Source organism: Scyliorhinus canicula, chromosome 5 (genome assembly GCF_902713615.1).
Source record: "Scyliorhinus canicula chromosome 5, sScyCan1.1, whole genome shotgun sequence".
NCBI classification, from domain to species: domain Eukaryota; kingdom Metazoa; phylum Chordata; class Chondrichthyes; order Carcharhiniformes; family Scyliorhinidae; genus Scyliorhinus; species Scyliorhinus canicula.
Window position 1 is genome coordinate 10633634 of NC_052150.1, and position 24920 is coordinate 10658553.

At 49.8% G+C, this 24920-nt stretch overlaps 1 protein-coding gene across 1 annotated transcript in view; it reads right to left on the reverse strand.

Moving 5' to 3' along the window:
- cpne4b (copine IVb) overlaps positions 1 to 24920 on the reverse strand; it is a 469926-nt gene that overhangs the window by 143798 nt on the left and 301208 nt on the right. The window contains exon 5 of the mRNA XM_038796566.1: positions 6612 to 6686. Within this exon, the coding sequence (XP_038652494.1) occupies positions 6612 to 6686 (75 nt within the window). The remainder of the gene's footprint in view (positions 1 to 6611; positions 6687 to 24920) is intronic.

A 24920-nucleotide genomic window follows, 5' to 3' on the forward strand; every position in this document is an offset into this window, starting at 1 on the left:
GGCAACAGGACCACCCTTGCAGTCTCTTCGCGGAGACAGGTTTAATGCTGGTCCGGTTGCAATTGCAGCTGCTCCCCTTCCCCTGAAAGTGCTTCCACATCGTCACTGTCGCCCCGGCTGTATGGACCTCCCATCCCTGTTCCTAATTGGCTGGGGCTCCCAGAGGCGGTTTCTTCAATGGCCACCTCCAGGAAGGGCCTGTTGGACACCCTAGCACAGGGCCATTTCTGAATTCCCCACCCCGAAATCCAGCCAGTGTTGGGATCAGTGCGTCAGTGGCAAAAAACTCAACCCAAGAATCTGAAATTAATAGTGAAAGATCTTTGACCTGAAACGTTAACTCTGTTTTTCTTTCTGCAGGTACAGCCAGACCTGTCGAACAATCGCAGTATTTGCTGCTTTTATTTCAGTATTTTACCCATGTTATAAAGTTTTTGCAGCAGATCATTTGGCCCATTGCGTCTGTTCCGGCCATCAAGCACCTATCTATTCGCATCCCATTTGTCAGCACTTGGCCCATAGACTTGTGTGCTGTGGCATTTCCAGTGCTCATTTGAACACTTCTTAAATGTTGTGAGGGTTCCCGTCTCTGCCACTCTTTCAGGCAGTGATTCCCACTACCCTCTGGGTGCAAAACGTTGTCCTCAAATCTCCTCGAAATCCACTGTCCAGAGAACATAGAACAGTACAGCACAGAACAGGCCCTTCGGCCCTCAATGTTGTGCCGAGCAATGATCACCCTACTCAAACCCACGTATCCACCCTATACCCGTAACCCAACAACCCCCCCTTAACCTTACTTTTAAGGACACTACGGGCAATTTAGCCTGGCCAATCCACCCAACCCGCACATCTTTGGACTGTGGGAGGAAACCGGAGCGCCCGGAGGAAACCCACGCACACACGGGGAGGACGTGCAGACTCCGCACAGACAGTGACCCAGCCAGGAACCGAACCTGGGACCCTGGAGCTGTGAAGCATTTATGCTAACCACCATGCTACCGTGCTGCCCTTACCTTAAATCTCTACCCAGTGGTTACTGACCACTCTACTAAGGGGAAAGGCTTCTTCCTATCTACCCTATATTTTATACAGCTCTATCATAACATCCCTGCTCTTATATTCTATGCCTTGGCTAATAAAGACAGGCATTCCGTACGCCTTCTTAACCACCTCATCCACCTGTCCTGCAGACTCCAGCGATCTTTGGAAATGCATGTTATAACCTCCTGCGTGGCATTCTTATTCCACATGTTGTCTTCACAGCTAAACATCACACCCCACTATGACTGCTAATCACAGCTGTGCTTCCAGCAGTAGTGAATCCTCTATTCACTTTCTCTGGCCTGTGGTCAGGAGTGATTGGATTAGCAAACAAAAAACAGAGCCAATTTACATTATATAATTAACTTACATTATTACTAAATAAAGGGACAGATGGTGTGCCGAATGTTAAATGCTGCAGTTGATATGGGGGGATGGGGTGGGGGGGGTCTCCAGTCATGTTGGCAAGCCTGTCTCCACCTAGTCATCATCAGCTGCTACCTTGAGCTCTCGCTTCCTCTGCCAGTATTGGCTATCCCTAACCGGCAGTGAGTATTTTTCACTGAGAAAGGTAGCTGGGGGCTAATTAGCCTTCATATACCCACAATCTCTTGGCCCTTTCGATATGACAATCAGGAGCTGAGTGGTTTGGTTTAGTTACATTTCATTCGTCAAAAAGTACCTTCGCCTTTGGAGAAAATGTGCACCTTTAATGAGCAAAGCATTTTGACTCCCATCACCATATCCCCACGTCTCCTGCAGCCAAGAAGCAGAGCTTGTAAAAAGGAGAGGGGGGTGGGGGGGGGGGGGGGGGGGTGAACAGGAAGACATTTATATTTTTGTTTATTGCTTGAGGATGTTCGTCGTTACTTGGGCCAGGGTTTGCTGCCCACAGCCAACATCGCTCGAGAAGGTGGTCGTCAGCGGCCTTCTTGAAGTCCAGCTGCAGTCCACGTGGTGTAGGTACACCCACAGTGCTGTTAGGAAGAGAGTTCCAGGATTTTGATTCAGCGACAGTGAAGGAACGGCGATATATTTCAGGATGGGGATTGCAGATGGTGGCGCACCCCATGTACCTGCTACCCTTGTCCTGCTGGATGGTAGTGGTCGTGGGTTTGGAAGGTGCTGCCTAAGGAGCCTTGGTGAGTTTCTGCAGTGCATCTTGTAGATGGTACACACGGCGGCTACTGCTCATCGGTGGGGGGGGGGGGGGGGGTGCAGGAGAGGTGTGGGTGGCAGATGTTCGGTGTAGCTTCTGCCAGTCCCCATTGAAGGTACAGCAGAGTTCGGTAAAGTCTCACTCCACGGAACATCAGCTCTGTGTGTCTGATAGTGTAGAAATTGCAGTCAGCAGAATGAAATGTCGGCTGGAGAAGGGGAGATGACCTGAGATGACCTGTTACCTGTTTTGTGACACTGCCTGCAACAGGTTTCTACCCCCTGAGTCCCGTACAGTTGTTGATTTGTATGGCACTGTATGGTAAATGAACCAATCTATTATAGTGGCAGCATCGTTCCCCATTCATTAATTCTCCATTTCAGCTATTCCACCAACTCAGCTCCCTCCCAAGTGATCCCATCCCACATAGCATCTTTCCCTGCTCTGAACCTCCTTGTCACCATAAGACCATAAGACATGGGAGCAGAATTAGGCCACTCGGCCCATCGAGTCTGCTCCACCATTCAAACATGGCTGATATTTTTCTCATCCCCATTTTCCTGCCTTCTCCCCATAACTCCTGATCCCCTTATTAATGAAGAACCTATCTATCTCTGCCTTAAAGACACTCAGTGATTTGACCTCCACAGCCTCTTGCGGCAAAGAGTTCCACAGATTCACCACCCTCTGGCTGAAGAAATTCCTCCTCATCTCTGTTTTAAAGGATTGTCCCTTTAGTCTGAGATGGTGTCCTCTGGTTCTAGTTTTCCCGCCAAGTGGAAACATCTTTTACGTGCCGACTCTATCAACGGTCCCCCAGCGCTTACTCTTTCTCACATTCTTCCCACCTGCTTTTCCACAGCCTCCCTCCCCCAACTGAGCCCACACTGCCTTCTTTATACTCTGCACTCCACCTCAAAACTCTAGCCAAGAGCCTCTGACCCGGGCTCTCCTACACCAATATGTGGGAGGTGGGTGAAATTTCACGAGATCTCGATTTGTCATTAAAACACCAAACCTTGCAATCGCTCAGTGAAGGTGTTAACAATGAGTTTCATATCAGAGAATCATAGAATTTACAGTGCGGAAGGAGGCCATTCAGCCCATCAGGTCTGCACCGGCCCTTGGAAAGAGCACCCCACTCAAGCCCACACTTCCACCCTATCCCAGTAACCCAGCGACCCCACCTAACCTTTTTGGACACTAAGGGCAATTTATCATGGCCAATCCGCCTAACCTGCACATCTTTGGACTGTGAGAGGAAACCGGAGCACCCGGAGGAAACCCACACACACACGGGGAGAACGTGCAGACTCCGCACAGACAGTGACCCAGCGGGGAATCGAACCTGGGACCCTGGAGCTGTGGAGCGAGAGTGCTAACCACTGTGCTGCCGTAAATGAAAAGGGCCCCAAATCGAGATGTTTGCAACCACTAGTGTGGGCTAGAAGGTGGACTGCAGCCATTACATTTCTTTGCAGTTTTTCATTTGAGGAGATTGGACTCCACCTTCACCCCTCGTCTGAAGCACCAAAAGTAAAGCAGCCACTCGTGTACGTCACTGGCACTAACCGACGTGAACCCTGCTTCGTTAGCCCGACCCAGCCAGTCCTCTGGCTCTCAAACAGCCATTCCTCAATAAGGCTTCCAATCAATTATTAACAAAATTACTGAACGGCAAAACACACACAATTACTTAATGCAAAAGAAAACAACTGTTCCCATTGGCAATCATGTATTTCCGCGCTGTGTAACAAAGTGATAAATTCAATAATTGGGTTCAAATACCCAAGCGTATCTCAGGTAAGTTTTAATTACAGAAAACCTCTTTCTAAGTGGAATATAACTCAAATGTTAAACACGTGAACTGTATATTATGCGGTATTCTGCATCTTAGATGCCGAGTTTGTGATTCTCATTGGTACATGTAATTAATTCATGGATATAATTGTAATTGAATGAACACAGGATGATAAGAGTGATAAGAATTTGCTGTGACTGTTCACTGATTAATACGCAAGTTGGCTGTCATGCGAATTAAAGTCTGATCCATTCCCCAATGTGTGCACACTTCAATGTGCTTTCGGTAAAGGCATAATAAATTAATTCCCCTGCATAACTTAGGTTATGGTCACTGGAAAAGTTTTGATATCATATCAGAGATAAATCAGTATGTCCCCCCCCCCAATGAACTCAATGCATTCTATGCTCATTTTGAGCAGGAAACCAACAAGCCGTTGTCAACTGCCCCAGCAGCCTCGGACACATCCATACTCATCGTCACAGCCTTCAAAGTCAGATCGGCTTTCTTGAAAGTGAACCCTCGGAAAGCAACGGGTCCTGACGGAATCCCTGGTCGTGCACTCAGATCCTGCACAGACCAATTGTTGGGTGTGTTCGTGGACATCTTCAACCTCTCCCTACTCTGTTCCCAGCTCCCACCTGCTTCAAGAAGACCACCATCATACCCATGCCAAAGAAGAACCAGGCAACATGCCTCAACGACTGCCGTCCGGTGGCCTTGACATCTTTCATTATGAAGTGCTTCAAGAGGTTGGTCATTAGACACATTAACTCCATACTTCCCAGAATGCCTTGATGCACTGGAATTCGCATACCACCATAACCGGTCCACAGCAGACGCCATCTCCCTGGCCCTACACTCATCCCTGGAGCACCTCGACAACAAGGACTCCTACGTCAGACTCCTGTTCATTGACTACACCTCCGCATTCATAATGCTTGTCAAGCACATATCAAAATTCCAAAACCTAGGACTTGGCTCCTCCCTCTGCAACTGGATCCTCAACTTCCTGACTCATAGACCAAAATCAGCAAGGATAAACAACAAAACCTCCTCCACAATAGTCCTCAATACTGGGGCTCTGCAAGACTGCATACTTAGGCCCCTACTATACTCCCTATACACACACGACTGCTGGCAAAATTCGGCTCCAACTCCATCTACAAATTTGCTGATGACATGACCGTTAGATCTCGAACAATGACGAGTCAGAATATAGAAGGGAGATAGAGAACTTAGTGGAGTGGTGTAACGATAACAATCTCTCCCTCAACGTTAGCAAAACTAAGGAGTTGGTCATTGACTTCAGGAAGCAAAGTATCAATGGGGCCAAGGTGGAGACGGTTGACGGCTTCAAATTCCAAGGTGTGCACATCACCAACAATCTGTCCTGGTCCAAATGTCGACGCTACGACCAAGAAAGTACAACAGCGCATATACTTCATCAGGAAACTAAGGAAATTCGGCATGTTGGATTTGACTTATTGTCACGTGTACCGAGGTACAGTGAAAAGTATTGTTCTGCGTACAGTCCAGACAGGTGGTTCCATACAAGAAAAAGCATAGAACATACATAAATACACAATGTAAATACATAGGCACAGGCATCGGGTGAAGCATGCAGAGTGTAGTGCTACTCAATAGAGAAGATGTGTGAAGAGATCAGTTCTGTCCGTAAGAGGGTCATTCAGGAGTCTGATAACAGCGGGAAAGAAGCTGCTTTTGAACCTGTTCTCCAACGTTTGTACCTCCTGCCCGATGGAAGAGGGTGGAAGAGAGAATAACCCGAGTGGGAAGGGGTCTTTGATTCTGCTGCCCGCTTTCCCAAGGCAGCTGGAGGTGTACCTCGGTACAGGTGACACTAAACCCAAGTCCAAACGGAATCCTGCCTCCGTCTCCACGGCGAGCTAGTCGTCATGGACAGCATTGTGCTGCTGGACCCATGGATGCACCTGTGTCACCTAGCTGGATCTGTATGACGGCTAGGGTTGGGGGGGGGGGGGGGGGGTGGGTACAGGGGCCTCCTTTCTCCCGGTGCCACACACCCGTGTGATGACGGAGACGAACAACGGAAGGCAGAGGGCGGACTGAGGGGAGGGAAGCCGGACCCCCGACAAGGCTGCGTGAAAAGCTCACAGACACGTGGTCAACACTGACTGATCTGCGGTTGTTTATCCGGATGGACGTTTGAAAGACAGACTGCCGTCAATGTTGAGGGGAGGAGGCCCGATGGGCTCAGGAGCAGGAGCTCTCACGCTGCCGCGATATTTTGCGACGGGAATTTTGTAATCACCTCAGACAATTACAATCTCAGTGGGAAAGCCAGAAGAGAGACTTCGAAACATGTCTGAGCAGGTGAAAATTAAAATTGAACATGCTGAAAATTGCATCAGTGCACACAAATGCATTCCTGTACAGAACCAGGCTGTGTACTGATAGCTCGCGTATAAGGTTTCACTTTCTAATATTGGAAGGATCCTACAAATTGAAATTACATTTCGGGGGAACAAATTATTCAATGAAAGGATGATTAACACCACGAGAGAGTTTTTAAAAAAACCTGATCTGCATTTGTTTGTCGATAATTAACTTTTCTGTCCTTACCTTATCATCTAGTTTCCTCGCGCTGAATGTAAATTCCACATAATCATCATTTCCTGATAGCTCTTCTGCAATCACCTGCAGAGGAAATAAAATTAGAGAGATCAGAATCAGCCGCGAGAGCGGGATTCTTGGACTGAAGAGGCCGCGGGACTTGCAGCAAAGGTCAAGGCCACAGAACGAATTGTTACGGAGCAGAACAGTACAGTACAGCACAGCACAGAACAGGCCCTTCGGCCCTCGATGTTGTGCCGAGCTTTGTCCGAAACCAAGATCTAGGTATCCCACTCCCCTGTCAGGCCCTTTAGCCCGTCAGGTCGGCATCAGCCCTCCGAATAAGCAATTCACCTGGGCCCGATCCGCCTCCTTCTCCCCCTAACCCTGCGCGGTTCTCCCTTTTCACGTAACAGCCTAATTTTGAAAGCTTCGATTTAATCTGTCTCCACCCCAGTCTCAGGCGGGAGCATCCCAAACCCTGACCGCTCGCTGTGTGATAACGTTCTTCCTCATGTCACTTTGGTTCCGAGAGAGTTTGCTATGTTGACTTAGACCAGCAACATTCAGTGAAAAAGATAGACACGGTCAGGACTAAGCCAAGGTCCAAAGAGGAATAGATACAGATTCCTGGAGCGCTGAGCGCGATCAAGGTTACATCGCACCCAGGTGGAAAAACCGGCCCCGCTTTGACAAAGAGTCATCCAGACTCGAAACGTTAACTCCGTTCTCTCTCCACAGATCAGGGCAGCAGGGTAGCATGGTGGTTAGCATAAATGCTTTACAGCTCCAGGGTCCCAGGTTCGATTCCTGGCTTGGGTCACTGTCTGTGTGGAGTCTGCACGTCCTCCCCCTGTGTGCGTGGGTTTCCTCCGGGTGCTCCGGTTTCCTCCCACAGTCCAAAGATGTGCGGGTTATGTGGATTGGCCATGCTAAATTGCCCGTAGTGTCCTAATAAAAGTAAGGTTAAGGGGGGGGGGGTTGTTGGGTTACGGGTATAGGGTGGATACGTGGGTTTGAGTAGGGTGATCATGGCTCGGCACAACATTGAGGGCCGAAGGGCCTGTACTGTGCTGTACTGTTCTATGTCTATGTCTAGATCCTTGCCAGACCTTGCTGAGATTGTCCACTATTTCCTGTTTTTGTTTCCGATTCCAGCATCCGCAGTCATTTGCTTTTATGGGAAATCAGGGTAATTGCTCTGAATACTGACTGCCAAGGGTTAGCTCGGTTGGTTAGCTTGTGGTTCAGAATCACACCATCAGTGTGGGTTTGATCGTCATTCCTGCCAAGGTAGACTTGGGAACCTGCCTCCTCGCCTTGGCCCTGAGAGCAGGAGGGCACCACTGCCAAGAACATCCTAGAACTCAGCTCAGGATGAAGCATCAAGCCCACACTGGGCCTTCTGGCAGAACACATGCCCATACCGACTGCTGAATTCTCCCACAGGCGTCAGAACTATGAATGTAGGTCCCAAGCTCACACCTGCCAGGTGGCAGGAAGGCTCCCGAAGCCCAATGAGAGGGAGAGGCGGGTGCTGCCGGGGCAGCTGGGAAAGGATGAGGACGCCTCAAAATGGAGGTGCCCTCAGAAATGGAATTCTAAATTGTGGGTGGCTGGGGGTGGAAGGCCCCACTGATCTCTACTTCAGGCCATGGGGCCTGAGGCTCCACTGGTCCCCAGAGCTGCTGTGTGGAGGTCTACCCCATTATGTTGGCAGCCTACTCACGTGGTGGGGGTGGGGGGAGGGGGAATGGAACGGATGGGGGGGGAGGGAATGGGATGGACCCCCTAATTAGGGCCTAAATTATGTAAACAGGCCTGCATGAGCAGGCAGCCGATCCGCAGTCCCGCCCTGCGCTGGGAACCCCCCCCCTCCCCAACCCACCCCGGCAGTGAGACTGCACAAGGGGGCCATTCCAACAATGCTCCCTGCTAGTTTTTTAAAAATATATTTTATTGAAGCATTTGTAATTTTCACAATTTTTCAGATTGACATTTCTAAAACAACCGCGCGGGTCGATGCACAAAATGCCCCCTAAAATAACAACACACAATAGACCACGTACCCCACTTCTCCCACCCTATCCCCAATTACCCGTGTACTAAATTCCCTGTCCTTATCTAACATTACCATGCCTCCTATTTTCCTCCTCCCCCCCCCCCCTTTTTCCCTTTCCCCCCTTACTGCTGACGCTCAGTTTTTGTGAAAGAAATCAATGAACGGCTGCCAACTCCAGACGAATCCCTGGTTTTGACAGCACTTTATCCTGTAGTCCCCTCAGGGGGAGGCGAGGAAAGCTTGGGACCTGTCTCCGTACAAAGTCCCGCACTTGACGATACCGAAACCCGTTCCCTCCCAGCAAGTCAAACTCCTCCTCTAATGTCTCCAAGGTCGGAAAGCCCTCCTGAATGAATAGATCCCCAAACCTCTCAATCCCTGCCCGCTGCCATACCTTAAAGCCCCCATCCAGCCCCCCCCCCCCCCCCCCCCCCCCCCCCCGGGACAAACCGGTGATTGGCACAGATTGGTGACCACACTGACCACGCTTCAGTCTCATATGCTGCCTCCATTGCCCCCACACCCTCAGGGCTGCCACCACCACAGGACCTGTGGAGTACCGAGCCGGCGAGAACGGCAGGGGCGCTGTCAGTAAAGCCTCCAGACTCGTACCTTTGCAGGATGCTGCCTCCATTCGCTCCCAGACCGACCCCTCCCCCACTACCCACTTCCTGACCATCGATATGTTGGCAGCACAGTAATACTTAATAAAGCTCGGGAGAGCCAATCCCCCTTCCCTGCGGGCCTGTTCTAGGAGTACCCTCTTTATTCTCGGGGTTTTACCCGCCCATATAAACCTCGATATCGGCACATCCATACTTCTGAAAAAGCCTTTGGGACAAAAATCGGGAGACACTGAAAAAACAAAAGCAGTCTCGGAAGGACCGTCATCTTCACCGTCTGAACCCTCCCCGCCAGCGTCAGCGGGAGCATACGTGTCCCACCTACAAAAATCCCTTCTCATTTGATCCACTGCTTTGCCCAAATTTAACTTGTGAAGCTGCCCCCAATCCTTGGCCACTGGAATCCCCAGATACCTAAAACTCTTCCCAACCACTGTAAAAGGTAGCTCCTTCAGCCTCCTTTCCTGCCCCGTGCCTGAATCACAAACATCTCGCTTTTTCCCATGTTTAACTTATAGCCTGAAAATCGCCCAAATTCTCCTCATACCTCCATGATTTTGGTCATCCCCCCATCGGGTCCGTGATATAAAGCAGCATAGAGAGAGACCCTGTGCTCCACCCCCCCCCCCCCCCCCCCCCCCCCCTCACTATTCCCCTCCAGGTATTTACTGCTCTCAGAGCCATTGCTGAGGGTTCTATGGCCATGGCAAACGGTAATGGGGAGAGAGGGCATCCCTGCCTTGTCCCCCGACAAAGACTCAAATATTCTGACTGAACTCGGATAGTTCTTACATTTGCCACCGGGGCCTGGTACAGTAGCCGGACCCACTCCACAAATCCTTTCCCAAACCCAAACCTGCCTAAAATATCTCATAGATACTTCCATTCCACTACCACCTCAGCCTCGCGCCCCTCCGCTGGCATCATAATTACATTAAGAAGCCGTCTAATGTTGGATGTCAGGTGCCTGCTCTTTACAAATCCCGTCTGATCCTCCCTAATTATCTCCGGGACACAATCCTCTATTCGAGTGGCCAGGATCTTTGCCAATAATTTGGCATCTACATTCAAGAGGGAGATTGGCCTGTACCATCCACAGCTCTCCGGATCCTTGTCACGCTTCAGGATGAGATAAATTGATGCCTGTGACAACGTTGGGGGGAGTACTCCCAGCTCCTTGGACTCGTTGAAAGCCTGAACCAGGAGCGGCCCCAGGAACCCAGAGAACTTCTTATAAAATTCCACTGGGAACCCATCAGATTCCGGGGCTTCACCTGATTGCATTCTGGAAAGTGGGAAAATAGATAAGTCCCCTGGGCTGGATGGGATTTATCCTAGGATTCTCTGGGAAGCTAGGGAGGAGATTGCTGTGCCTTTGGCTTTGATCTTTAAGTTATCTTTGTCTACAGGAATAGTGCCAGAAGACTGGAGGATAGCAAATGTTGTCCCCTTGTTCAAGAAGGGGAGTAGAGACAACCCCGGTAACTATAGACCAGTGAGCCTTACTTCTATTGTGGGTAAAGTCTTGGAAAGGTGTATAAGAGATAGGATGTATAATCATCTGGAAAGGAATAATTTGATTAGAGATAGTCAACATGGTTTTGTGAAGGGTAGGTCGTGCCTCGCAAACCTTATTGAGTTCTTTGAGAAGGTGACCAAACAGGTGGATGAGGGTAAAGCAGTTGATGTGGTGTATATGGATTTCAGTAAAGCGTTTGATAAGGTTCTCCACAGTAGGCTATTGCAGAAAATTCAGAGACATGGGATTCAGGGTGATTTAGCAGTTTGGATCAGAAATTGGCTAGCTGGAAGAAGACAAAGGGTGGTGGTTGATGGGAAATGTTCAGACTGGTGTCCAGTTACTAGTGGTGTACCACAAAGATCTGTTTTGGGGTCACTGCTGTTTGTCATTTTTATAAATGACCTGGAGGAGGGCGCAGAAGGATGGGTGAGTAAATTTGCAGATGAGACTAAAGTCAGTGGAGTTGTGGATAGTGCTGAAGGATGTTATAAGTTACAGAGGGACAGAGATAAGCTGCAGAGCTGGGCTGACAGGTGGCAAATGGAGTTTAATGCAGAAAAGTGTGAGGTGATTCATTTTGGAAGGAATAACAGGAAGACAGAGTACTGGGCTAATGGTAAGCTTCTTGGTAGTGTGGATGAGCAGAGAGATCTCGGTGTCCATGTACATAAATCCCTGAAAGTTGCCACCCAGGTTGAGAGGGTTGTTAAGAAGGCATACGGTGTGTTAGCTTTTATTGGTAGAGGAATTGAGTTTCGGAGCCATGAGGTCATGTTGCAGCTGTACAAAACTCTGGTGCGGCCGCATTTGGAGTATTGCGTGCAATTCTGGTCGCCGCATTATAGGAAGGATGTGGATGCATTGGAAAGGGTGCAGAGGAGATTTACCAGGATGTTGCCTGGTATGGAGGGAAGATCTTATGAAGGAAGGCTGAAGGACTTGAGGCTGTTTTTGTTAGAGAGAAGAAGGTTAAGAGGCGACTTAATTGAGGCATACAAGATGATCAGAGGATTAGATAGGGTGGACAGTGAGAGCCTTTTTCCTCGGATGGTGATGTCTAGCACGAGGGGACATAGCTTTAAATTGAGGGGAGATAGATATAGGACAGATGTCAGAGGTAGGTTATTTTCTCAGAGAGTAGTAAGGGCGTGGAATGCCCTGCCTGCAACAGTAGTGGACTCGCCAACACTAAGGGCATTCAAATTGTCATTGGATAGACATTTGGATGATAAGGGAACAGTGTAGATGGGCTTTAGAGTGGTTTCACAGGTCGGCGCAACATCGAGGGCCGAAGGGCCTGTACTGCGCTGTAATGTTCTATGTTCTATGTTCTATGTTCTATGCATAGCCCCCAGTCCATCTATCATCTCCCCAAGCCCAATCGGGCCCCCCCCCCCAGGGCCTCTACCTGCTCCTCATTTACCTTCGGGAACGCTAGCCTCCTCCGGAATTGATTCATGCCCTCCTCCTCATCCGGGGTTTCCGACTCATATAGCTGGCTATAAAATTCCCGCAATAGTTCATTCATCGCCTCGGGTCCGTCACCGTCTTCCCCTCAAATCCTTTATTTTCCCTATTTCTCTCGCCGCCTCTTGTTTCCTCAGCTGATGTGCCAGCATCCTGCCAGCTTCCTCCCCATGTTCATATATTGCCCCTTTTACCCTCCTGACCCTCAGCCTTTCCTGTGGAAAGGAGCCCAAACTCCTCATCCAGGTACTCGACCCATTGCTCCATTGACCAGTGAGCTGATGTGGACACACTTTGCCTCTTTACCATTGAGCTAGATGACCTCTGATTCTTGCTTTCACCCATAAGAACATAAGAACATAAGAACTAGGAGCAGGAGTAGGCCATCTGGCCCCTCGAGCCTGCTCCGCCATTCAATTAGATCATGGCTGATCTTTTGTGGACTCAGCTCCACTTTCCGGCCCGAACACCATAACCCTTAATCCCTTTATTCTTCAAAAAACTATCTATCTTTACCTTAAAAACATGTAATGAAGGAGCCTCAACTGCTTCACTGGGCAAGGAATTCCATAGATTCACAACCCTTTGGGTGAAGAAGTTCCTCCTAAACTCAGTCCTAAATCTACTTCCCCTTATTTTGAGGCTATGCCCCCTAGTTCTGCTGTCACCCGCCAGTGGAAACAACCTGCCCGCATCTATCCTATCTATTCCCTTCATCTTTTGGTTTCTCCTTTCTCGACTCTTATTTGGACACGATTCCATAAATTGAGGGTCACCTCCTTTTCCTCTCCCTTCGATCAACTAATGTTGAGAAATTTTCTGAAAAATCCAGCTTAAACACCATAAAGAAAAACAGTAAGGGTGAGAGCTGCTGAATGTGCGACCGTTAACTCCATGGCCGCCACTGGAAGTCCTCCCTGATAGTTTAGCAGCCGGTCCACCCTCCACAGCTCAAAGCCCACTCTCCCAGGGCCAGGAATATTCCACCTAGTGTGTTTCCTGCACCTCACCAATAAAAAGGAGTTTGTTTGAATCATACTTGGTTTGTCGGCTTTTAACTGCCTAACAAATTACCCTGGGATCGAGAATAAATGTGGGGGAATTAGTCAAGAAAGCCACAAAGATCTTGCATTCTTGCGTTGATAAATAAAATATGAAATATAAAAGGAGCAGTGATAATGCTAAACCTACATTAACAATTGATCAGGTTTCTGCTGCGATGTGATGATCCCTCCCCAATGCTTTTGGTCTCCTTACTTTAGGGAGCATATGGAGGTCATGGAGAAGGTGCAGAAAAGGCTAATCGTGGAATCATCGAATTTACAGTGCAGAAGGAGGCCATTCGGCCCATCGAGTCTGCACTGGCCCTTACAAAGAGCACCCTACTGAAGCCTACGGATCTACCCTACCCCCGTAACCCAGTAACCCCCACTTAACATGTTTTGGACACTAAGGGCGATTCAGCATGGCCAATCCACCTAACCCGCACATCTTTGGACTGTGGGAGGAAACCATGATACCAGGGGTGAGATGATTTCCTTCCAAGAGCAGATGAGAGATACCTTTGAGCACGCAAAGCAAGTAAAGAGGAGGTTTGATCTTGGTGATTAAAATTCTGAAGGTTCTTCGCCGTCTGAAGACCCATTTCACTGGCCAATGATCTAATGACGAGAGGCCATCTAAGTAGCTGAAATTGCCAAAACGATATCTTTTTTCTTTCAAGAGATGGCTGATGATCCCCAATAACAAGTGGCCCGCTGAGACTTTTCAGAGGGCAAATACGGGCCTGGAGTCACACGTAGGCCAGACCAGGGAAGGATGGCGGATTTCCTTCCCTCACGGACATCTGTCAACCAAGAGAATGATGCGGGTCTGGCGGCAGTAGATGTTGAACCACTTGAGGAAATTCACCTCCTTGCGGATCGGATTGAAGAAAGTGTCTGAAGGCCTACTGCAGGATGTCGCTGAAGAGCCGGTCATCGGATCCGGAATCTTTTTCAGGATTCTCCATTCCTTGTCGGCGGCCGACATGCCCGGCAAGAAGACGATCCTGATCCAGTGGCCGGCCAGGCTGCGTTCCCGGCTCCAGGTTTTCGTGATGGCTGCCCGCCAGTCGCTTGCTCGATGGCCAAGTTAACGATAATGAACAGGTGCTGCTTGATCTGCAGAGTGATCCCAGGAATTTCAGTTTATGTTTTGGATTTCCGACATCTGCAGTATTTGTCTTTTGTAACAAAATGTATTTGAGGACAAATGAAACATAATTTGTGATTACTAAAATAAAAACAGCTGATGATTGTTGCCATGGTCACAAGCTCTATGTATTTGTTAATTGGTTTTGGAATTCTGCCAGCTGGCATGCTGGGATTTGAACCTATAGCCTCAAAGCGGTGACCTGGTGTACAGGTCTGGTGACATTATGATGGGTGGCACGGCAGCACAGTGGTTAGCACTGTTGCCTCACAGCGCCAGGGTCCCAGCTTCACAGTGTCAAATTGTGAGGCTGCTACAACCAAAAGAATCATGATGCTAAACATTGTTATAGACAATCATTGAAATAGAAATTAGGTTTAAATTTAGGGCGGCACGGTAGCTCAGTGGTTAGCACTGTTGCCTCACCGCGCCAGGGACCCGGGTTCGATTCCACGCTGGGTCACTGTCTGTGCGGAGTCTGCACGATCTCCCTGTGTCTGCGTGGGTTTCCTCCGGGTGCTCCGATTTCCTCCCACAGTGCAGGTTAGGTGGATTGGCCGTGATAAATTGCCCTTAGTGACCAAAAAGGTTAGGGGGGTTACTGGGTTACGGGAATAGGATGAAAGTGAGGGCTTAAGTGGGTCGGTGCAGACTCGATGGGCCGAATGGCCTCCTTCTGCACTGTATATTCTATGTACATTCTCCCCATGTCTGCATGGGTTTCATCCGGTTTCCTCTCACAAGTCCCGAAAGACGTGCTGTTAGGTGAATTGGACATTCTGAATTGTCCCTCAGTGTATCCGAACAGGCGCCGGAATGTGGCGACGAGGGGATTTTCACAGTCATGTCTTTGCAGTGCTAATGTAAGCCTATTTGTGATACTAATAAAGATTATTATTACCACTACATCACCATCTTGCTGTCTGTAAAATGAAGATATTAGGAGAATTTCTAATCTGTGGTTTTGCTTGATCACGTAATACCCTGCCAGAAAGAGTCCAGGAAGCAGAACCAATAAAGGAATGTTTAAGGACAGGGGGATAGGACCGAGTTAATTTGATCTTGGAGAGAGTCATTACAGGTGTTGAGAGCTGAATTACTTCCTTCTGTTCTGTAAAATTTAAGATTCAGTGATTGATGACTTGGGTGCTGGGAGCAGAGGTCGCCTCTGCTCAAAAAGGTTCAGACTGATATCCAGCAGTAAAAACTCATGTAGTCCTGTTGGTCAGGTAGTACCTCAGAGAAGCAACTAGAGTCAGGGTTAAGGGGCAGCACAGTAGTACAGTGGTTAGAATGGTTGCTTTCCAGCTCCAGGGTCCCAGGTTCGAATCCCGGCTTGGGTCACTGCCTGTGCGGAGTCTGCACGTTCTCCCCGTGTCTGCGTGGGTTTCCTCCGGGTGCTCCGGTTTCCTCCCACAGTCCAAAGATGTGCAGGTTAAGTGAATTGGCCATGCTAAATTGCCCTCAGTGTCCAAAAAAGGTTAGATGGGGTTACTGGGTTCCGGGATAGGGTGGACGTGTGCGGCTTAAGTGGGGTGCTGTTTCCAAGCGCCGGTGCAGACTCGATGGGCCGAATGGCCTTCTTCTGCACTGTAAATTCTATGTTCTGATTTCACAGACAAACACTAAGAAGCTTTGGATACACGATGGACTGGATTGTCCTCTGCCAGCCCATTGAGTGTGTTTGGAATGGAAAAGGGAGTAAAACTAGACAACTCTGTCAGCCCTCATGTTCCTATACCGATCTGAATCACTCTGTGCTCATACCCATTGCTGGCTGCCTCTTCCTTGGTCACACGGAGATGTGGTGGGATACCAGAGCTGGTATTTGGGTGATTAACATCCTCCCATCTTGCCAGTACCACCTGGAGAAATGAGGTAGAGGGCCAGGGTACTGACAGGAAGGTGCCTCGCTCGTTGGACACAAAGAATGGCCACCAGCCTCTCCTTCCAATTCAACCCAAACCATGGCTCCATCTCAGCCATGGCTAACCTCCCCTTGCAGTCAACGCTGGATGTCCAATGTCAGCAATCACCAGTTTCTGGGGTTCCACCCCATTATACTAACTCCCTGCTCCTGGATCCAGCAAACTGCACGATGCAGAAATAAAAAGAAGCGTCAAGTGAACACAACTACATAAACCGTACTCTTTAATAATAAACAGAACCCTGGCCACAGCAATGAGTATCCATTTCGAGAAGGGGGCCGTGGCAGCCCATTGATTAAAGTTACCGGACTGGTTACTAACAGAGATTATCAGTTATATGAGGTAATCAGTAAATCCTCAGATAGAATCATGGACGCAGCAAAAATGTCCACCCAGAATGAGGCCATTCAGCCCATCTTGTCTGTCATAACGGAGAATCAGCCAAAACTTCCCTTGATGTGTAGCCGATAGGTTGTGGCATGTCCAGGTACTTTATCTTTAATTCTTGAGGGTTTCTGTTTCATGCAGTGAGTTCCAGATTCTCACCATCCTCTGGGTGAAAAATCAATTATTCAAGTCCCCTTTCATCCCCTCACCAATTATTTCAAATCAATGTCGCCTGGTTATTGAACCCTTTACTCAGGAGAATAGGTCCCTTCCAATCCGCCCCATATCCACCAATTAAATATCTGCTCAGATTCTTCCATTATAAAGAAAATTATCCCAGCCAATCCAATCCCCCTGATCCTAGCCAATCCAATCCCCCTGATCCTAGCCAATCCAATCCCCCTGATCCTAACCAATCCAATCCTCCCCTGATCCTAGCCAATCCAATCCCCCTGATCCTAGCCAATCCAATCCTCCCCTGATCCTAGCCAATCCAATCCCCCTGATCCTAGCCAATCCAATCCTCCCCGGATCCTAGCCAATCCAATCCTCCCCTGATCCTACCCAATCCAATCCCCCTGATCCTAGCCAATCCAATCCTCCCCTGATCCTAGCCAATCCAAGCCCCCTGATCCTAGCCAATCCAATCCTCCCCGGATCCTAGCCAATCCAATCCTCCCCTGATCCTAGCCAATCCAATCCCCCTGATCCTAGCCAATCCAATTTCCCTGATCCTAGCCAATCCAATCGCCCTGATCCTCGCCAATCCAATCCCCCTGATCCTAACCAATCCAATCATTCCCGACCTTAGCCAATCCAATCCTCCTGATCCTAGCCAATCCAATCCCCCTGATCCTAGCCAATCCAATCCCCTGATCCTAGCCAATCCAATCCCCCTGAGCCTAGCCAATCCAATCGCCCTGATCCTCGCCAATCCAATCACCCTGATCCTAGCCAATCCAATCATTCCCGACCTTAGCCAATCCAATCCTCCTGATCCTAGCCAATCCAATCCCCCTGATCCTAGCCAATCCAATCCCCCTGACCCTAGCCAATCCAATCCCCCTGATCCTAGCCAATCCAATCCCCCTGATCCTAGCCAATCCAATCCCCCTGATCCTAGCCATCCAATCGGGCTAAGGTCGGGAATGGGGCAGCACGGTAGCATTGTGGTTAGCACATCTGCTTCACAGCTCCAGGGTCCCAGGTTCGATTCCCGGCTTGGGTCACTGTCTGTGCGGAGTCTGCACGTCCTCCCCGTGTGTGTGTGGGTTTCCTCCGGGTGCTCCGGTTTCCTCCCACAGTCCAAAGATGTGCGGGTTAGGTGGATTGGCCATGCTAAATTGCCCATAGTGTCCTAATAGTAAGGTTAAGGGGGGGGGGGGGGGGGTTGTTGGGTTACGGGTATAGGGTGGACACGTGGGTTTGAGTAGGGTGATCATTGCTCGGCACAACATCGAGGGCCGAAGGGCCTGTTCTGTGCTGTACTGTTCTATGTTCTATGTTCTATCGCCCTGATCCTAGCCAATCGAATAATTCCAGACCCCAGCCTCTTCACTCCTTCCTCATCTCAAAAATTCCATTGGCAACATCCACATAAATCTCCTCATGTTCCTGGGGAGCAGCATCAAATGTCTCGGGTGATCGAATCCCAATCTGCCTGAAATAAATCTGGAGCTGTTAAACTGGCGACGACAGAAGATTTTGTGCAGAAGCTAGTCACACTTAACAAGGAGCAAAGAGCTGATTGAACAGGTGCCAGAAGCTTCAAATAATCAAAGATTTGAAATCGGTATAACGGGAATGATCTTGAACAGAAGTTCCCATTTAACTGGCTGGAACAGTTATCTGTAATACGCGTGGTTGCTGGTGACGACTGTACTAAAATATATCTATTTTTAAAGTATGTTTATTATGACAACGCAACAAAACCACAAGAATAAAACGGCACAGCGAGAAAAGGCTCAGCATACATGGATACAGAGGGGGACATGAGTATAATGAGCTCGGTACAATCGTCGGACATAACTTGCTGCCTCTATAAACCCAACCAGAAAACAAGGGAGAAACAGGACAAGGTCATGTAAACATGGTCAAATGGTTCACACCCTCCCAATCAGCGAATACTCGCAATTACCATCAGCGTTCAGGACAAACATTTTGCGCCATGTTCAGGAGCAGACCAATACACCAACACAAGCGGGAACTCACCTCTCACTCCTCACCATGGACTGGGCTCACGGATAGCCCTTGTCTGGCCCCGACCTCCCGATCCTGCCAGGGCAGATTGACACACCATGCAGCAGGACCTCAACGACACCAAGGCAGGTCCTTACCAGGGAAAACGCTCTTATCGAATACGAGCATTTTCTCCTGCGCCTCCACCATTCTCCCAAGGATACCTCGCTGTTCCTCAGAGTGAACTCCAACGTTCTGCACCACGGGGCCCAGATTCTCATCTCGAACAACATACGCAATAACGGCCATCATCGCGATGTACACAGCACCACTGGGGCGTGTCATAATATCCACTCATGTATATAATGAGATGCAGACAGGCAGTGATTGACACACAGGATGACCAGTAAGCCCACAGCACAGTGCAGCCAATCACCAGACAGGACACAGCCACTATAAAGCCAGAGGGCACTAGGTTTCCCGCTCTCTCGGGACTCAGCTACTGAGACAGTCAGAGTCCACGAGCTAGCAAGTGCAAACACCACGCGGTAGCTAGTAAGCCTGGTCAGGATACTACAAGGTCACCAGTCAGATCAGTATAGTGTCGACCCACAGCTGAATATGTACAGCAGTTCTATAGTTGAATAAAACAGTGTTGGATCTTCTCCAGTGTTAGACGTCTGTTTCTAACTTCCCTGCATCGAGTGCAGTCCACATCGAACCAACCTGCCTAACACATCAGGGTGAATGCCCATTCACCAGCAACGCCACTGCGAGCTGGGGCCCTTCCCAAACAACCCCAACTCCAACCGCCAAAGTCTCAACCACTTAACTTGACTCCTCATCGCAAAACTCCAATCAGGATCACCCAGGGACATAGTGGAAGACATATGTCCCCAAAAAAGACAACTATGTAATGTGCACGAGGATAAAATAAAAGATTAAAAGACGAGGAGAGTCAGTTCTCGAGAAAGCGCAGCCGCTCCCACACGTATACCACGTGACCCCCCCCCCCCCCACCCCCCCACTAAAATATTTTTAATAGGCTGGCTCCTGTTTCTGTTACCTATGTTTGGAAATGGCTAGAAAGCTGTAGGAAAGGAGAGCATCAAGGCATTAAATCCGCACTGACATGATCTCGCAATCTTTGCTAATGGCTCCACTTCTTAAAACGGTTCAAATTTCTCAGACACTATCAAATTAAAGGTATCTACTTCCTAAACCATTATAAAAAGACGACTTCAATATGTCAGGGCCTCCATCGCAATGAATCTTTTCCTGTGTTTGATTAAACACCTTGGCTCTGGCCCAATACATTTATAATCAGCACTCGGCCTGTTTATTACCTTGTAACATATGTGAAGATGGAAGCAATCACTTAAAGGGATCGCTGCTGGGATAAGTCACTGAGATAAAAGCAAATGACTGCGGAGGCCGGAATCTGAAACAAAGCCAGAAAATACTGAACATTCTCAGCAGGTCTGACAGCCTCTGTGTTGAGAGAAGGGAGCGAACGTTTCTCGGTTGGGTGACTCTTTGGCGGCGCTCACTGAATTCTGTCACTGAGAGTCTGGCTCACCACTGCATTGGCGAAAGGAATATCTCCTGGCATTCCAGAGGAGGACTTTGCCAGCCCTGTTTATTGTGCATGGGGCTCCTTTGGAAAGTTCAACATCTGTCCACCGTCTACAAAGCACAAGCCAGGAGTGTGATGGAATACTCTCCACTTGCCTGGACGAGTGCAGCTCCAATAACACTCAAGAAGCTCGACACCATCCAAGACAAAGCAGCCCATTTGATTGGCACCCCATCCAACACCACATTCACTCCTTGCACCACCGACACATGGTGGCAGCCGTGTGTACCATCTCCAAAACACACTGCAACAACTCACCAAGGCTCCTTCGACAGCACCTTAAAAAAACCCACAACCTCTATCACCTAGAAAGACCACCACCTTCTCAATGACGAGTAAGGATGGGCAATAAATGCTGGCCTAGACAGTGACATGCACATCCTGTGAAAGAATACATTTTTAAAAAACCACAGGGTCAAGCAGATCCTCATTGCTGGTTTCCTCTTTGTTACTACTGACTGCCTCTGCACCCACCAGGTGGCTAATCAACATTATGTGGTGCAACTGGCCTGCTCTTCTTAAAGACGGTCTGTCCCTCTTAAAGGGAAACTGCACCAAATAATTCTGCAGAGATTTAAAACATGCAAAATTGAACATTTGGGCAAAGACAGGGTTCCAGCGTGATGGGTACGGCACTAAAAGCATGGTGGAGGTTGGCATGGGGGGGGGGGGGGGGGGGGGGGGGAGGTGAGGGGCTGGTGACAAGGTCACTCGCATCCACTTAACCCAATGGAGCAAATGGTTAGGGGCTGGTTTAGCTCACTAGGCTAAATCGCTGGCTTTTAAAGCAGACCAAGCAGGCCAGCAGCACGGTTTGATTCCCGTACCAGCCTCCCCGAACAGGCGCCGGAATGTGGCGACTAGGGGCTTTTCACAGTAACTTCATTGAAGCCTATTCGTGACAATAAGCGATTTTCATTTTCATGGTTCTCAGCATCAGGGAGACACCTGAAACACCCAGTGCCACTAAGAACATTGGGGATGATTGTACGTTCCTGCCTTCGGTCCCATCTCAACTCATGGCCCACACTTGCCCTGCTATTTAGCTTCATGAGGAAGCTGCCGATGGTAAGACTGTGGAGTCACCGCTCGTTACTTAACCTAGCCTTCCCCGTCTGAGTTCCCGATTTCAGACTGCCAAGAATGTCATCTGCCCAACTGCAGCAGCTCAAGAAGCAGAGAAAGAGCAACAGCATAGCAGTGGTGAAGAGGCCCTGTTACTTGATATGACACCAACTGGCACTGCAGCAAGTGTAGAATTGGGCTCAACAGGTAGTGAATCAACTGGGAACCAGTGGGATGTCACTGGGATGTCACCAAGTCAGGGGGAACGTTCATGCGCCAGTTCAGCCGATTGGGGAGATCATAGACCTGTTCCGGAGGGCTCAGGAGGATGACCTCAAGAAGATTGCAGGAGATTGACAGTGGGCATCCATTGCCTGTCCTGTCAGACACCCTCCTGTCAGTGTCACGGAGCATGGAGGAGTCCAGCTCCAGGTTGGCAAAGGGTATCGTACAGAGTTTACCCTCTCCTCAGCCTCTGCCCCATTCCCCTGTCACGCTGCAGGCCCATAAGATCATAAGGCATAGGAGCAGAATTAAGCCACTCAGCCCATCGAGTCTGCTCCGCCATTCAATCATGGCTGATACTTTCTCATCGCCATTCTCCTGCCTCCCCCCCATAACCCCTGATCCCCTGCTGACCCCATATCTGTCGCAGTCTTTGTGGGAACAGATCATCAAATCCATTGCCCTTCCCCGTGAGGAAGCAGCAACAGTCCCTGCCAAATCCAGGAACTTGCAACATAGAACATAGAACGATACAGCGCAGTACAGGCCCTTCGGCCCTCGATGTTGCACCGACATGGAAAAAAAAACTAAAGGCCATCTAACCTACACTATGCCCTTATCATCCATATGCTTATCCAATAAACTTTTAAATGCCCTCAATGTTGGCGAGTTCACTACTGTTGCAGGTAGGGCATTCCATGGCCTCACCACTCTTTGCGTAAAAAACCCACCTCTGACCTCTGTCCTATATCTATTACCCCTCAATTTAAGGCTATGTCCCCTCGTGCTAGCCACCCCCATCCGCGGGAGAAGGCTCTCGCTGTCCACCCTATCTAACCCTCTGATCATTTTGTATGCCTCTATTAAGTCACCTCTTAACCTTCTTCTCTCTAACGAAAACAACCTCAAGTCCATCAGCCTTTCCTCATAAGATTTTCCCTCCATACCAGGCAACATCCTGGTAAATCTCCTCTGCACTTCCAGAAACTCTCCAGAAACTCCCAGAGAATTTGCAACAGAAGTTCTTCTAATTCATCCTCAGCTGCAGTTTGCACCCTCCATGTCTGGGTTACCTTGTTCAGTGCGATGCACTGCAAATCAGAATGCCAGGCATTGAGTCAGCATTTGAACACGTGCAACATGTTTATTGCTGTCTAGCTGATGAATTCAAGGTGTCCTTTGCGAACACGAATGTCACTTTGTAAGAATAATTCCAAACCTAAACAAAAATGGAAATGCACATCTTCACCATTCTTCCGTGATTGGGTAAGTGAGACTTACAACACCATAAATTCAGACCATCTGCCACATAACGTTTACGACCAGCATAAGACATGCTAAGGTGACTGCAAGGGTCCGACTGAAATGTGTGTAAAGACTATAAAACAACAAATGTGATCACAATCACATCCCTACATCTGTCTCCAATATCACGGTAATAATTGACAACAACTCTGAGCGATGTTTTAAATCTTGCAGCTTTGACCAAGAACCTAACTTCCTTTGTTTTAGTCATTATTTAGCAGCTAATTTGTGGATCCATTTAGTTCAGATATCCTGGTGATTTTGCAGGAGTAGCCAAAACTATTTCATTCCGTGAATAGATGGGAGAGGTTGGGACTGTTTTCCTTGGAGAAGAGAAGGTTGAGAGGAGATTTGATACGAGATGTTCAAAAACACGAGGGGCGCGATTCTCCGCTCCCCACGCCGGGTGGGAGAATCGCGGGAGGGCCGGGCGAATCACGACACGCCGCCCTGGCACCCCCCGCGATTCTCCCCCCCCCCCCAAAAATGGCGTGTCGCGTTTTGTGACACGCCGCTCGGAGAATCGGCGCTCGCCGTTTCTCACGGCGACCGGCAATTCTCCGGCCCGAATGGGCCGAGCGGCCTGACGAACCCGACCGGTTCACGCCGGCGTCAACCACACCTGGTCGCTGCCGGCGTGAACATCGCGCGACCGGTAAGTGTGGGGCCTGTGGGGGGGCAGAGGGAGGATCGAGCACCACGGGCGTGCTCATGAGATATCTGGCCCGCGATCGGTGCCCAACGATCGTCAGGCCGGCGTCTCTAAAGGACGCACTCTTTTCCCCCTGCCGCTCCGCAAGATCAAGCCGCCATGTCTTGCGGGGCAGCAGAGGGGAAGACGGCAACCGCACATGCGCGGTTTGGCGCCGGCCAACCTGCGCATGCGCGGCTGACGTCACTTAGGCGCCGCCGGCCGCGTCATTCCCGGTGCGCCGCTTTGACGCAAGCGTCAAGGCCGGGCGCTCGGAATTCACGCGCCGCCGCTCCTCACCCGCCGGTGGGGGGAGAATAGGGGGCGAGGAGCGGCCTCCGCCGCCGGAGCGAACCACTCCTGGTTTCACTCTGGCGTCGGCTGTTTCTCTCCATTTCGGAGAATCGCGCCCGAGGGGTCTGGGCAGTGTAAATAGGGAGAGGATTGTTCCCCATTGTTGGAAGCATCTAGAACCAGGGGACACAGATTGAAGGTAATTGGCAAAAGGAGAAAACACTTTGTCACACAGCAAGTGTTTAGGATGAGGGATGCGCTGCCTCAGAGTGTGGTGGAAGGAAGTCAAATCGAGGCGCAATTCAATTGTTGTGTGCATACATGAAGGCCGGGATTCTGCAACATGGCGGCTAAGTGTTGATGCTGGTGTAATTCCGTGGCCCACAGGGGGCCAGCACGGTGCCCGAGTGCTCCACACAGCGTTGGTGCCAATACGTGGCCCTGTACTGCCGGCCGCAGGTCCGCGTAAACGCCCGGCAGCCACTTCCGCACAGGCCTCGCACAACATGGTGGAGCCACACAGCGGGCGGCCCCCTGGATCTCGCGCGCCCGCCGAACGTGGCCCCTGATCGCGGGCCTGGCCATCGTGGTGCCCCCCCCCCCCCCCGGAGTCTGATCCCCCCCGTCCCCCACCAGGATGGCCACTGCTGCCGTGGGTCCGAGCTCCCACCGGGTGGAACCATGTTAGAACTAAGCCAGTGGGAACTCGGCCGGTCGACCACAGAGAATCGCTGCGGGGGCC